The sequence below is a fragment of the Lepisosteus oculatus genome, chromosome 4 (genome assembly GCF_040954835.1).
Source record: "Lepisosteus oculatus isolate fLepOcu1 chromosome 4, fLepOcu1.hap2, whole genome shotgun sequence".
NCBI classification, from domain to species: Eukaryota; Metazoa; Chordata; class Actinopteri; order Semionotiformes; family Lepisosteidae; genus Lepisosteus; species Lepisosteus oculatus.
This window is the reverse complement of record NC_090699.1, coordinates 8,751,017-8,766,801: the sequence shown is the minus strand read 5'-3', so window position 1 is coordinate 8,766,801 and position 15,785 is coordinate 8,751,017. Positions and strand designations below refer to the sequence as shown.

The window sequence follows — 15,785 nt, the reverse complement described above, 5'->3', positions numbered from 1 at the left end:
CATGTACATTAATCTGATATGAAACCTTATTGCCAATTTTGGCTTAAGAATGTTTTTTTTTTATCATCCAAGAAAAGAACTTGTTAGAAAAAGACATTTATGAAGCTCAAGGCCAGGGAATTAGCTCCGGGAAAAGGAAATAGAGTCGATACAGTGATACACTCATATTCAAGACCAAACAGCCTGTCTTACATATTAAATTCAATTTACTTTAATTCAAATTGTATTGTCCCATTTGGGGACATTCGTTTTACAACACACTCCTAACAAAATAACACAATAACAGACAACATTTTACCAACCAAGATGTCAGTGCAGCACTGATACAGCAAGATAAGGGAGAAGATAGCTACGATTGTTTAATTAAAAGAGATATTGCAGTGGATGATATTCTGTATGGAAGACATATGGAAGATTCCGAAAAAGCTCAAGACACCACTATAGAGGCCCCCGTACCAAAAAAGAGGAACAATGACCTGACACTATTGGAAATGCAAGAGAATATTATAACAATACTGCCAGCCACAATCAACGAGAGCACAGACAGCCTGGAATGGGTGATTCAAAACAAAATAGCGAGTATAGAAGCATTAAAAAATCAATAGATTTTGCATTTAAAGAGGTTGCCAATCTGAAAAATGAAGCTAAGAAAATTGAACAAATAACTGAAGAACAAGCTCCTTCTCTGTCCTGTCTCTCATTTCCGGTTCTCTGCTGTCCTTCCGGTGTTTCTCTCTCTCTGGGGCTATATATTTCCGGCTTTATACTTCCAGGTCTTTCACTCTGCCTTGGCTCAGCATTGATGTTCAGATGTCCTGAAACCCGCCTAGCACCAGGTCGCCCCAAGTCCGCTACCTGAGGGCATAGGTTTCTATACGGCATTTCCTGAACAGCTGAGCCCGGGCTAACCCCCATCTCGTCACTACGCATAGGGTCTTTCACTCTCCTGCCTCTCCACGGTTCATCCTTCCCGACATCCGTGACACATCGAGGAGTTTACACCAAAAGTAAATGAAGCCAAAAGATACAAACGATGATGGAATTTGTCCCGGAGCAGGAGAAGGGGGATGTTTAACAAAAGAAACTGAAAAAGCAAAGTCAATCTGGCCTGGGTCGAAAACAAATATTGAATCAACAATCAGCATTGTACACCAACTGGAGAGAATGAAACCGATTGGAGATATGATCATCATTCGGTTTACAGTCAGAACTACAAGGGATTTACCATGGAGTGAATATTTGAGAAGCAAAAAATTTAGGTTTGGAGAAGATATGATGTCATCTGACAAAGCTGCCAGGAACCAGCCAGGAACATGGCTGAGACGTTTGAGCTCAATTACTTATCTTTTGAGGCATGATCTAAATTTACATTTAGTGTGACAACAACCAAAATGAGGGACTAATAATCTTTTAGGATTATTACAGTTTTTTATATAAGGGGACTTTCCCTTACTGTATATCAATCAATAGTATTCATCAATAGTATCTGATGCTACCTTTATTTCCAGGGGGGTATTACTCTCCTTAGAGGCAACAACAGAACCTATAATTACCAATCAATTAAATGAATTTATTCGGTGGTGTTAACAATTTAAAATAGAAATGTAACAACAATTATATAAGGAACATATGTTTACCAACATACATTTCACTTTGAAAGACTTACTGGAACTTAAATTTTAATAATACAAATTGGCAGAGAGTATGAAAAATAGTAAATATGTATTGGCAATGTGTGTATTGTAACGTATTACCAATAAAATTGAAGACGTGTCATGTAACATTATTCATAAAATTTAACCTGTTAAACAAACATTATCCAGATTTAAACTCAAATTAGATTATCAATACGTATTTTGTAACATGAATAAATAAATCATATTACTTATTAAACTCTTTAAATATTAGGATCTTCTAATGGATATGACACCCTGCTTTATTTTACACACTCAAATATGGATAAAAAGTATATTTTCTAATAAATCTGTTATTAATTATAGGGAGATACCATACCCATTAAATGAAATGGTTAAGGTCTTACAGAACAGAAATACAGTATTAAAACTGAATTTGAAGTACACATCCAGAAAAAAGAATTAGTTTTGTTGTGTCGAACAATAGAAAATATTATTACATCTGCAGCTTTGTCTGTCCTGACAAGGTATAACATATTGTATATCAAGAGCACAAATGAATATAATTTTACCCACACCACCCAGAACTAGAAGTTATAAACTACCTCTTCGAAAGAAATGTAAAACTGAATGAAACACAATTGCAACAAAAGAAAGAACTGATTCTAACAGTCCAGGACAGGATTGTGAATTAAGGTACAAAAGAGTGAATTTTTAAGTGTGGGGCGAGAACAGTGATTACCTTTGGTTCATATTTCATGTTTACTCATGATTTCTGATTTCAGAATCCTGAATAGTATGCACATGGATAAAATAGTCCAAAATTATTTCCATAATTGAAAGAGGAAAGGATTAACTCCAGTAAATAAATATAAATTCCATTAAGGCTTTTTGTTCTAAAGTTGAGAAGCAATTAGACATCCATATCTCCACAGTCCTGTCCTGTCTCTCCTCAGCCCTGTCCATTGGTCCTGCTGTCTGCTGCGGGTCTGCTGTCTGGAGTGCTGCTGTGGCTCAGGGGGTCACTTGTTCTGCTCATAAGGCTCATCGTATTCATTGTTACCCTGGAGTGAAGGTTCTGGGGAGACTCTTCCAGACAGGACTTTCTCTGCAAGAGATAGAAACACTCAGTTCACCACTTCAGTATAAGGCTGAATCATTTCTCAGCACAAGTTACACAATTCTAGATAAAGTAGAGTGATTCTCATTATCAGTTCTGCAGATCTTAAGAAACAACTGTGGTTCTACCTGGTACTGAGGTCTCATCTTCCTCTTGGACATCATCATAGACCAGATCACCCTCAGCCAGACCCCCTGAAGAGAAGAGAGTCACCTGGAGAGTTACTGAGAAATGACTACACCGTATCACTGAAAACATACTATTAATCAATATGTTGATGTGTGTACACTAATGATCAAAATCCTGACTACACACCACCAACCATTATGTTGACTAGACACATTACTGAACACAAAACCTACCTCATACACACTTCATGCTCTTTTCATCAAATATCTTTCTTTTCTCAAAATCATGATAAAGCAAATTATACTGAGTTTAGTTTTATACATTTATAATCACTTAGAGGACACACAGTTTTCTAAACAACTCTGCACATGTTCAGAAATACTTGTTACTCAATAACCTGACTATACCTGGTAATAAGGTCTCGTCGTCCTCCTTCACATCATCATAGCCCAGATCACCCTCCGTCAGACCCTCTGGGGAGAAAAGAGTCACCTGGAGAGTTACTGAGAAACTATCATCACTGTATCACTGAATACACACTACTGATCAATATCTTGACAATGCACCACTGAACAATTTCCACAATCTAAACCATACACACTTTCATGTTCCTTTTAATTAAATACCTTATCTATCCCAAAATCAGTATGAAGTAAATGACACTGACTTATGTTTCATATAATCATAGTTCCTTAGAGAATATACTGCCTTATGATCAGCTCTGCAGATGTTCAGAAACAGCTGTGACTCTACCTGGAACTGAGGTCTCTCCATCTTCCTTCACATCATCATAGTCCAGAACATCCCCAGACAGACTCCCTGGAGAGATAAGACTCAATCAACTGTATCCGCAAGCAGTGACCAAAATCTGCACAATGCATGTATTTCAACTCATATAAGGTTTCATATCCAGCTTCAATAATAAACCCCTGTTGTTGGATATGTAGTTTTGAGGTATTCTTGATCTTTAGTACGTTGGGATGGATATTTTGGAATAATAGGAATAATGTTTCTATTATTCCTATTATTCTGTGCACCTATTATTCTGGTGCACAACTGACACCAGCTTTGGGAAGAAGAGAGTGACGAAGCAAATCGGCAGCAAACCTTTTCTGTACTGGCTGTACTGTCCCTGCCGGTTCAGCTTGTAGTCGATTTCCTCATATAGAGCATCCTGGTGGGGTAAGGAGGTCATTTCCCTTTGAGCAATCTCTGATTGGAGATGAAAAACAGACCCATTATTGTCGGGACAAATGTCATTCATTGACTGGTTAGTGTCAGAATGAACAGGGAAATTCCTCATTCTCACTAACCAGAAAAAAAGTTACAAACTGAAAAAAAATGAATTGTTGCACTCATGCAATGTACAGAACCTACAGTATTCCACAGTGGAAGAACTGTAAATCCACAGTGTATCTTTCTGAGTCAGGGCAACAGTCACCACTTCTTTGCTTCATTGTCAGATCAGAGCCAGACCAGTTCTGTGGAGGTGAGATCAGACACCACTGACCTGCTCCTGATCAGCACTGCTGGGCTGTCGAACACAATACAGAGTCTGACTGGTAGAGACAGTGGGGAGACCGAGCTCACCTTTCTGAAGGGCTCTGTTCCTCTGTCTCTGCCCACAGGCCAGGGCAGCAGCCACGAACAGCAGAACTCCCAGGACGATGCAGACTGTCCACAGAGAGGACTGGCCTTCTGGAGCCTGAGAGGTTGGTCTGGGCTTTGGGAGATCTGAAGCCAAATGGAAAATATGTTGCTATTCTTTTTCCTAGCGTTATCCTAGCATTGGGTGGAGCGGTGGCTCTGTGGCTCAGGATCTGTGCCTGTGGTTGGAATGTTGCCGGTTCAACTCCCGCAGCTGCCAGTAGAATCCTACTCTGTTGGGCCCCTGAGCAAGGCCCTTAACCCCAGCTGCTCCAGGGGTGCTGTACAATGGCTGACCCTGTACTCTGACCCAAGGCTTCTCTCCGTGTCTGTGTCTCATGGAGAGCAAGCTGGGGTATGTGAAAAGATGAATTCCTAATGCAAGAAATTGTATAGGGCTAATAAAGCAACATTATTATTATTATCATCCAACTACAGTATAAGGTCTTTCTCAAAGACAATGATATGATGCAATGGAGATATCAGTCACACACTGAAGCACTCAGTCAACCTTGAATCTATATGAAGGAAAATACGTGAATATTTAAAACCCACACATGGGGTTCAGACATGATTGAACTACAGGGCTCAGAAGTGTTTGAATATCATATATTCAATCATATACTTTTTGAATATATCTTTGCACTCACCAGCACAGCAAACCCCTGCTCTCCTCCTGTGCTGGCAGTCACTCTGCCCTAGTGCGGCGTGCTCACAGTCCCACAGGTGGAGTTCGCTGCCCCTGCAGGTCACCTCGTCCAGCCACACCGTCCCGTTCCCCTCCCCCCAGGAGGCCTCTGTCCCAGCGCTCACTGCCTCCCCACAGCCCAGCTGCCTGCACACCACCTGGGCGTCCCGCAGGTCCCAGGAGTCATCGCACACCGTCCCCCAGGAGCCCCCGTACAGCACCTCCACCCGGCCAGAGCAGGCGCTGGGACCCCCGGACAGTTTTATCCTCTCTGGCTCTGGGTGCGACAGAAGTAAAAAGAGATTATAGAGAGATACTACTGATGATTTTAAGCAGAAGATTTGTTGCAAATTAAAACCAATTAAAAAATCAAGTTACTACTGTAGCAAACACGGTAGTTCTTATTCAAATTTTATAAAGTTTGATTTCAAATCCATTTTCAGCAGAGGGTTTGACTCATCTCCTTTCAATGTGTCAACTAAAGCAGAGGTTCCTATTCCTGGTCCTGGGGATCCCCACACTTGCTTAATTAAATCAGTGAATTCCAAATAGACCTGATAATGGGGTTAATTTGAACTCTCAGTGTTTTCACATCCTTAACCCAAGGAAGGTCAACATTTTAACCACTGTTTTTCTTATCTTACAATCTCCAAACATTCGCCGAAAATAAAACTGGTGAAGCTTCCAACCAGGTAACTTGTTGGTTCCATTAAGGATTTAAGTCAAGAGCTCAGCAGCAGTGAAAACCAGCAGGTGTGTGTGTCGCTGGATCAGGATGGGGAACCTCTGAACTATAATATATGCGGCCGGTGCTGATCTGAAGGCTAGTTGCTGTGAGACTCCACATGATCAGGTGTCATGAGTGGGGCTGGTGTGTACAGTACAGGGAGGTACTGATGGGATAGAAGACATCTTGAGCTGTGCAGCTGTAACAGGCTGTGATCTGGGGTAAAGCTTGCTGTTAAATTGAAAGTAATACCAGGTCCTTAAACTAATAAAGAAAACAGACATACACTCTGCACTACTTTCTAAGTGTAGATTCCTAATACATAAGTAGCTGCACTGATAAGCTTCTTGCTATGCTGTGTTGTACTACTGGATGTGATCAGGATAGAGCCTCTAGTTTCTATAGTACTGATGTATCCTAGTTACAGCACTCGCTGTGCAATCAGACTCACTGGCACAGGACACTCCTGCATCCTCTTTGTGGCGGCAGTCGCTCTGCCCCAGTGCGGCGTGCTCACAGTCCCACAGGTGGAGTTCGCTGCCCCTGCAGGTCACCTCGTCCAGCCACACCGTCCCGTTCCCCTCCCCCCAGGAGGCCTCTGTCCCAGCGCTCACTGCCTCCCCACAGCCCAGCTGCCTGCACACCACCTGGGCGTCCCGCAGGTCCCAGGAGTCATCGCACACCGTCCCCCAGGAGCCCCCGTACAGCACCTCCACCCGGCCAGAGCAGTTACTGACCCCTCCCATGAGCCGCAGCCTCTCTGTCTCTGCAGGGAGAAGGGGAACAGAGAGTCAAGTCTGGGCACACAAACAAAGCTCTCACATCATATCTGGTGAATTATTTTGCATGAGGAAGGTAAATTCCAAAACCATGCAGAGAACAAACACTGGCATACCCTGCCAAAAACCTGTTTGTTGGACTCAACTTATTGAAATTAAAAAAGCAAATTTATAAGAAGTGGCCCCCTTTTCAACTCATGTTGTCCCCTGTCTATAAGAAAAGCGTGTGAGCCTCAACATGACATGGCACATACAGTACCTGCTACCCAGCATACTATAAAAGGGGTAAACAGAAGTCTCCCATCACCATGATGTTACCTGGACAGTGGGGCTGATCTGGGTCTTCAGTACAAGGTCTTGGGGTGGTGGGGGCTGGTTTATCTCTTTTACCTGTAGTAAATTTAATTAGGTATCTGTAAGTACACTCTAGTGAACCAGTAAAAGGAAATTAGAGTGGAATTTACCAGCATTTGTGGTCATTCTGAAAATGCTTTGAAAATCAGGGAGCAGTCAAAAGAGAAGTTAAATCTGTAAAGCACTGTACCTGTGCAAATTAAACCTACTACGTCTCTGTCAGTACAGTTGTTCTCTCCCCAGGGGGAATGGGGGCACTGCCACAGTGACACGTCATGCTTTTTACACTGAACATCGTCAAGCCATTTGAGACCTGACCCATCGTCAGGGGTATTAAAGTCAATGAAATCCCCACAGTTCAGCTGGCGACATATCAGTGAAGCTGTGTGAGAGTCCATGAGGTTTTGACAGATGTTTCCCCAGGTGCCATTGTAGAAGACCTCAGCTCTCCCAGCGCACTCAAACTGCTCGCTCACCAGCCTCAGCTGCTTGAGCTCTGTGGAGAGAGACAGTTAAATACATTGGTAATTAACTACACAACAGTGCATTAACGAATTAGTAATTTGGAAGAAGCTATCATCCAAACAGCTTTGTTCAAATAAAAATTAAAATTCAGTTGAGTGTTATGTAGCTGGTTTTCTGTGTTTGAGTTGGACAAGGTTAAAATTTAACTTTAAGTTACATTTTTTCTATATTCTCACAAATTCATAAACAGGATTCTGCTTCCACACTGTGTATCATAGTTTCCCTAGTGATCATTAAGTAAACTTTCTTCTCAGGAGATTAATATTGATTAAACACATTTCTTTGGTTATAAGAAATTAAATCACACCTGAGCACACAATGGTCACGTCCTCCTTGTGTCCGCAGTCGTGCTGACCCCAGGGTCTGGAGAGACACTCCCACAGAGACGACTCGTTCCCCAGACAGCCCACCTCGTCCAGCCAGATGGGTCCGGCGCCCTGGCTGAAGGACACTGGCGCTGGGGCGGTGACGGCCGTCCCACACTGGAGCTGCCTGCACACCACCTGAGAGTCCGCCAGGTCCCAGGAGTCATCGCACACCGTCCCCCAGGAGCCCCGGTGATACACCTCCAGCCGCCCAGCACAGGGGCTCTCCGCCCCGGACAGCCGGAGGAGCCCGTGTTCTGTGGGAGAGGAAAACAGCAGGAACTCTGCTCACTCTTGTGTGTTTGAACTCTTTCACTGAGACACAGAGAGGAAACGACAGGATCTCTCTCGGGATGGAAGAACAGTTAGAGACCTGTTTCACTTTCTAAACAACAACAGCAGTGATTGTATTTAACAATTGACAACACTAAAATTGTTGATAAATTCACATTTAAGTTTGGCAGTAAAGGAGCTGGACCATAAGCTACATGTTTTCTTATTCGGGAAACATTTTTCTTCTGGGGAAAAATAATAATAATTAAGATGTAATGTATTTTGTATTTATAAAAGGAGGTAAAATATAATGCACTTAAAAAATTAGACAACGTTTCAAATTCTATCTCAAAATTTAGCATGAATAAAGAAAATGTGTGTTTTTTATTTTGTGAAACTGATTTCTAGTTCACTGAGCTGCAGTGTGTGTTTCGGGCAGGAGTGTTGTCCTGCAGACGGACTCACTCTCACAGAGCACTCCCACGTCACTCCCGGAGCTACAGCTGACTGGCTGTGGGCGGCTGCAGTTCCCCAGGTGAGTCTCGTTCCCGGAGCACGAGACGCCCGAGAAGCACACGTCACTGCGGCCCGGCCCGTAGCGAGAGGAGCTGGAGGTCTCTAGAGCCGAACCGCAGCCCAGCTGTCTGCAGAGCACCGAGGCGGCAGAGTCTGTCCAGGACGAGTCCAGCAGTCGCCCCCACTTGCTGCTGGAGAAGACTTCCACCCGCCCGTCACAGCGCCCGGCTCCTCCCACCAGCCTGACCCCTCCCGCCGCTCCTGGCAGAGTCAGACAGTACAGGAGACAGACAGGAGTTTCACAGTGAAAAAGAGCCGTATCTAAATACTGTGGGAGCTTTCATCACTTCAGAAGCAGAACAGTAACAAGAGATCAGCTCTGTTTAGGATAAACACAGCTCATTCAGAAATTGTGCATTCAGCACTCTTTCTTTATAATCGCAAATGCAAATAACCATATATTACTACTAATAACGTATGTAAATTCAGTAATAACTTTGAAATAATAAATTGTTATTATTAATCATATGCTTACGTAATCTGCATACATTATTCATGTATTAATCATAAGAGCACATAATAATAAATAAGAATATTGGAAATCAATTTCCAGTAATTTAAACACAAATATCCATTATTAACTGATATCATGTATCATATATGTATCAGAATTTATTATTAAAAGTAGTATCCTAATTTGGAAACCCATAGTCAGATTCACAAAATGTACACTTTTACAAAAACAAACTAATTGTCATTGCTCATTGTAATAAAATGGTAATCTAATTTCCCATAATGCATACTGTTGAATTTCAACATAATAATGTTATTAGTTCAGGTGGGTAGCTGCATCAGCATGCGTAGGCTGCAAAGGAACAAGTAATAGGTTTATTCCAAGCTGAAAAAAAGAAGAAAACACAACGTTTTGGCTGTGGAGCCTTCTTCAGGTCACCTGAAGAAGGCTCCACGGCCGAAACGTTGTGTTCTCTTTCTTCTTTTTTTCAGCATGGAATAAACCTATTACTTGTTCCTTTGCATAATAATGTTACACTTTATATTAATGAATTGAATGATTCCCAAGTAAGCCCTTTATACAAACCTGAACTGATAAGTAGTTCATACCTCACTGTGGAATTTCATTCTCATGAACCTTAAATACAAATGGCCTGTTACAGTCCGGTAGAGAGCAGGACTCACCAGAGCAGACGACTCCCACATCTCTGCTGTGACTGCAGGAGCTGTGAGCCCATGGAGAGATGGGACAGTGTCTTAGCTCAGTCTCGGTGCCCTCACAGTCGAACACATCGGTCCACGTGGAGCCACTGCCCTGTCCGAATCTGGCCGGGCCCAGGACTGCTTCAGCATAGCCGCAGTTCAGCTGCTGACAGAGGACTGTGGCGTCCCGGAGGTCCCAGCCCTGATCGCAGACTGTCCCCCACTGACCCCCCAACTTCATCTCCACTCTGCCAGAGCACCGGTCAGGACCGCTGGCCAGCCTGAAGTCAGTGTAGCCTGGACACAGGACATGGGACATGGGACACAAGACATGGGATATGGGACACAGGTCACAGGACAGGGCAATGAGTGGAGATAAGAGAGAACAAGGTGTATCATCCATTGATAATACTAGGTAAGCAGTATTTTGTTGGTGTTCATATTCATGTGAAAAAAATCATATAATATTGAAATATGATTTTTTTTTATTTTGTATGACTTCATATTCATGTGATCATATTCTCAGACAAATAATTACTAAAAATTGGGACTTGGAAAGGCAATTTATTTTAATAGAAAGAGTTTCCATTCAAATTTGCAACAGTAATATAGTACTTCAAATATGAAGTAAAACTTAGCTGTTTTAGTTCTCTGACTTTTGAGATTTGTCTAAAACCTTTAAGATTGATTTTGATATGTTAGGAAGTAAGATATTGTGAGTTTCTTACCAGAACAGTCAATGGAGACATCATCCGCATGTGTGCAGTTGTGCTGCTCTCTCTTCAGGACTGGACAATAAGCCAGTTTCTCCTCATCACCCCGACACTGGATCTCATCTGCCCAGATGGGCCCAGTCCCCTGTCCTGAAGAGGCTCCTCCCAGCACAGCCCTGGAGACTCCACAGCCCAGTTCTCTACAGACCACGTCCGCGTCTGTGGAGTCCACAGACTGAGAGCACACTGACCTCCAGGTGCCTCCTCGATTCACCTCTAATCTTCCATAGCACATCCCTCCAGAGAGCCGGGCTGTGTCTCCTAACATAAAGAGAGCTGAATTTATTGAACAGTTTTGGATTTCATGGGAATGACAAATGGAAGGATATTTTTTAAGTATATAAATAGTCAAGAAAATGAAAGGGAGACTTTCTTAACCGAAGATTTAAATGACTACCACTGTCAAAACAAAACAAAGAGTAATTGAGATCCTGAATTAAACAATCACTACAAACCAAATGGGAATGAGAAAAATAATAAAATCTTTACAATTTGATTTTTCCATGAAATCTTACAAATTTGAGTTATTAGAGGCACAGTTGGGTTATGATATCAATAATAAATACATTGGTGAAGGATTCATAAAAATATAACATACTTACACTTACATAACAGGTCACACTGTGTTTTAGATTGTATTCTTTTTAAGTTAATGGTACATATTATGTATAAACACAACAGATACAGGCCTACACAAATCTCACCTGATTCCACAATCCAATGTTAAGGTTGCAACACACCAGACGTGTGAAGGAAGAAAAAAGGACACATCAGTATCCACTGCCTTTCCCGACACTCACAGACACTCAATTACTGTATATGAAGTTCACATTTGTAACTAATGTGAACTATCAGTGTTGTGTGTAATTGTTTGTGTCTCACTGGCCTGTACAATGTGATCTCTGTGTTTGAATCACCTCAGTATCCACATCACAGAGACTCCACCACCAAGGTTCTGTGTATCATCCTGTCTGATTTCACTGGTTAAGTGAAAGACCAGATCACAGGATTTAAAAGTATGAGCACGTGTGGGAATGGAGATGGGCTGAGAGATGTTTGGAAGAAGCTACTGTGTGTAGAATCTTGTATATACTGTAGTAGTTATTCTTTCTGCTACAGTTACAAGAATGTGCACTGATGTCCACATAGTTTAATTAGTTAAATTCAAAATTAACATTTTCTATTCTTATCGTCATGGAAAAGAGTCCTTGAATTATTTTTACCTGAGCATTTCAATCTAATGTTGTTCTCATGAGTGCAAGACTGTGAATCTGCTGGACAGTCTAGCAGAGATGACTCTGTTCCATTGCAGCGAACCCCAGGTAGAGAGATGGGCTTTGACGCATCAGGGGAATACTGACCACTGACAGGAGTTCCACAGTTCAGCTGATCACACACAACTATACCATTTTTGTAATACAAGTCTATGTCACAATATGTCCCCCACTGTCCATTCTTAAAAATCTCGACTCTTCCATCACAGCGATTTCCAAATCCAACTAGCCTCACATCCTCACATCCTGAGAAGAGAAACATGAGTTAGTGAAGAAAACAGAAGAAATAAACAGGTGAAGAAGTGCAGGATTGTTATGTTTGGTTTGGTGAAACCTGGTAAGCCTTCTGTTTTCTAAAGGTGTTCTCAGTCAGAGGGAATCTACTCACATGCAGTAGTATAGCTCCTGGGAAAACCACTCCTTGGAATTTTCCTCTTAAGGAATTACTGCTCTTGATACCACGATTACTGCTCTTCTCTCAACTACTTTCAGTCATATTCTATTCCCATTCCTTTATTGTTCTCCATTATACTCTCAACACTGTTACTACACTTAATTCATAGGGAGAAATGTAAATCTTAAAAAACAAAAAATAGAAGTGTAATTACAGATATTTTCTCATGAAATATCTTTTGAAGATCTCTTAATTTTCTAACTGCTTCTTCTAGTACAAGTACAAGGTCAAGGGGAAACACCGTACTCTATCAGGCACAAGCAGTGCATACACTGGACAAGATGTCAGTCCATCACAGGACACACACACACATTAGAGCCAGTTCTCCCAGATGCCAATTAACCTTCTAGTACATCTTTGGACTGTGGGAGCAAAACGGAGAACCTGGTGGAAACCCATGTGAGCACCTCAGGAACTGAACCCAGGGTCAGGGAGCTAACCACTGCGCCACCATGCTGCACCAGTTTTTAACATATAAATTTACTATATTGTGATATCAGATACATATGGGATAAATCATGGGAAACATTTAAAGCTTATCTTCGGGCAAATAATCTCTTTTGTGTTATAAGGACAAAAAACACAATAGCAGACTCTCACTTGTATTTTTCAAAAACCCTTCACCTGAAATTTATGAAAGTAAATTTGATCTCCTGTCAACACAGCATGCAGAGCATAATTCATGTCCAGTTTATGGCCAAAAGGAAATGCATGGGCACTGAAGTCAGTATAGCCTGGACACAGGACATAGACTTGTCTTCCATCGATAATACTGGATTTTTTATTATTTTGCAGGTCTTTCACTTGCTGTATTAAACCCACTAGTTTTCTCACGAACATGGGGACAAGGCAGGCAAAGCCCTTGCTCATCACCTCTGTCAGCCTACAGTCACATCAAGTCACATGCAGGTCCAGTTAGTGGCCGACAGGTTATTAATGATCAATTTTTTCAATATTATTCAGAGCTGTGCAAATCTGGATCAGCCCCAGATCCCTCTTAAGTCAATGCTTTTTGAATAATTTGAATGTTTACTACTATGAATCAGGTCATTCAGGCAATAGATGCCTGCAGAATGACAAATCTGCTGGACCAGAAAAGTTTTAAAAAACAATACCTCTGCAGCTTTCACCCCTACTTAATTCCGTGTACTTAAGCTATCCCAGCGGGCAGTGATTCGTCGAATATACGTATATTCACGGTGAAAATACGGCTATACGTATATATACTTATAGCCGTATTTTCACCGTGAATATACGTATATTCGACGAATCACTGCCCACTGGGACAATTTGGCATACAAGGGTTTTGCGGAGGGGGTCTTGCCACCTACCTGAAAAAAACAGTAAAATGTTTGAGTGCCTATAGATTTTCTATTTTTATTTTATTGAGAAAAGTTGATACCATTTCCTGGACACACCGCCCCCCATCAGTGCGCGGTGCCCCGGGAAAAATCTGTAGGGGGGCGTCTGAAATTCTAAGGGGGGTGATATTTATTATTATTATTATTATTATTATTATTATTATTATTATTATTGTTTCGGTTGAAACGGAGCTGTACGGTGCAGCTACCCAAATGAAATCTCGCAGCTATGCCATTGATTAGTGCTTCATGATAGAAGATAACGACTAGCAATCTGGTATTTGCGATGAAGTTCAGTTTCACATTTTTCGTCACTCTCGTGGTTTGTATTGCCTGGGGCGAAAAGTACCACAAGCGTTCATTTTTGCAGCTACATCGATGGAGGTTCTGAATCGTTAAGAAAAAATAGTTGTAAAACCAACAGAAAGCACAGACTGCTATAACTAGTCCTAGTTATATAACGATTTTAATATAAGGATACTGCAAGGAATCGGTCCACCTGAGCAAACAGGATCGTAATGTTGACACTCACTAACGACACTGATATGTGCCGTTCTTGGACAGAGAGTCCTCCTGCACATCAAACAGTCCGAGTGACTGTTAGTGTCAATTAGTGTTGTCTGACCATTGACAAAGTACATCTATTTTTTTAGGGTGCAAATTAAGTTAGGTAAATCCTTTTGCCCAAAACTGAAGGGGCGACACTCCTCCCTCCCCCCGGGACGCCAGGCCTGTCCCCATCCTATTCCATAATGTCATTATATATAATACCATACAACAGTGACCGATCCTTATTAACTGCTTGAGTTACAATTGCACATCAGCACATAGCAGGGGGCACATAGCCGCAATGTATTATCAATGTAAAATTTCAACCATAATATCGACAACATTAATAAACGCATAAGTTGAGAAAATATCTAACCCAGCATATTTTCTGGTTATATACCACAATGCATTGCTAGTATTCGTTGGTCACCATTTTGGACACGTTTTTCAATCGTAGAAGATTGAAGTATTTATCTGCAAATATCTCAGCAATCCTCTTTTGACGAGTAAGTATAAATAATAATAATACTATCTGAATACATACAGATCTTACTTAAAATTATTTTGATTAAAATAGTACGTGAATAAGCAAAAAATGGCACATAAAAATAGTGTGAATGGGGAAGATGACACAAAATAGTTTTGCCGTTTCTCTAATTATTCTTATTATGTTATACTTTCAAATTTGGGTACTCTTTAATTTTGAGTAAGTGTGTTAATGTAATTAGTTTGTGTTTGTCATTACTATACTGTATATTGCCATGCTACCAGAATTTGTAGCTGAAGTTTAAGACTAGTTGTGTTTTTTATGATTATTGCCCATATGTTGATTGTTGATTGATTGTATACAATGTATAATTTGAAATACATATTTTTCAGGTGTGAATGTGTATTTTCAGAATAAATTTCTAAACTAAATCATTGGCTTGATTTACTAGTTTCTACACCTGTAAAACCTATCTTTGATGTATACTAGACTTCTAACCATATACGTATAATAGTCCTCTAAAGTTATCCGTATAATAGACCTCTAACCATATACGTATAATAGTCCTCTAAAGTTATCCGGAACTCCAACCATATATGTATAATAGTCCTCTAAATGTATCTGTATAATAGAACTCCAACCATTTATGTATAATGAACATCTAATCATAGACGTATAATTGACGTATAACAATAGACGTATGTTAGAATTTCATTCTAGACTAATTGCGGACCACATTTATACGTCTAAGGTATGCGTTTAATAGTTGTATATTATACGTCTTTTGCCCACTGGGTCTGTCATGTAAAGCTGCATGCTAGCAAGCTACATTTTTGCCAAAAAATATAAAATATTCCTTCTTTGCAGTTCCTATCATCCTATTTTCCTTCTTAACATGGATCTTAAAATCCTTGT

The 15,785-nt window shown here is 41.0% G+C and overlaps 2 protein-coding genes and 1 long non-coding RNA gene across 3 annotated transcripts; 1 reads left to right on the top strand and 2 right to left on the bottom strand.

Annotated features, from left to right (window-relative positions):
• Positions 1-4,381: 4,381 nt before the first annotated feature.
• Positions 4,382-7,698, top strand: LOC138238322 (uncharacterized). The gene is made up of 2 exons (XR_011189375.1): positions 4,382-4,595; positions 7,502-7,698. It is a non-coding gene; the product is annotated as an uncharacterized lncRNA (long non-coding RNA).
• Positions 5,119-8,976, bottom strand: LOC138238186 (deleted in malignant brain tumors 1 protein-like). Its single transcript, XM_069188235.1, has 6 exons — positions 8,707-8,976; positions 7,911-8,225; positions 7,269-7,574; positions 7,043-7,114; positions 6,397-6,711; positions 5,119-5,495 (listed from the first exon to the last, which is right to left on the bottom strand). Exons 3-6 carry the CDS (start codon positions 7,474-7,476, stop codon positions 5,119-5,121), a joined length of 972 nt encoding a protein of 323 aa, XP_069044336.1. The 5' UTR covers positions 7,477-7,574; positions 7,911-8,225; positions 8,707-8,976.
• Positions 7,900-10,980, bottom strand: LOC138238205 (scavenger receptor cysteine-rich type 1 protein M130-like). The gene is made up of 4 exons (XM_069188254.1): positions 10,701-10,980; positions 9,955-10,269; positions 8,707-9,018; positions 7,900-8,225 (listed from the first exon to the last, which is right to left on the bottom strand). The coding sequence occupies exons 1-4, from the start codon at positions 10,978-10,980 to the stop codon at positions 7,900-7,902; spliced, it is 1,233 nt and encodes a 410-aa protein (XP_069044355.1).
• Between the last annotated feature and the right edge of the window lie 4,805 nt (positions 10,981-15,785).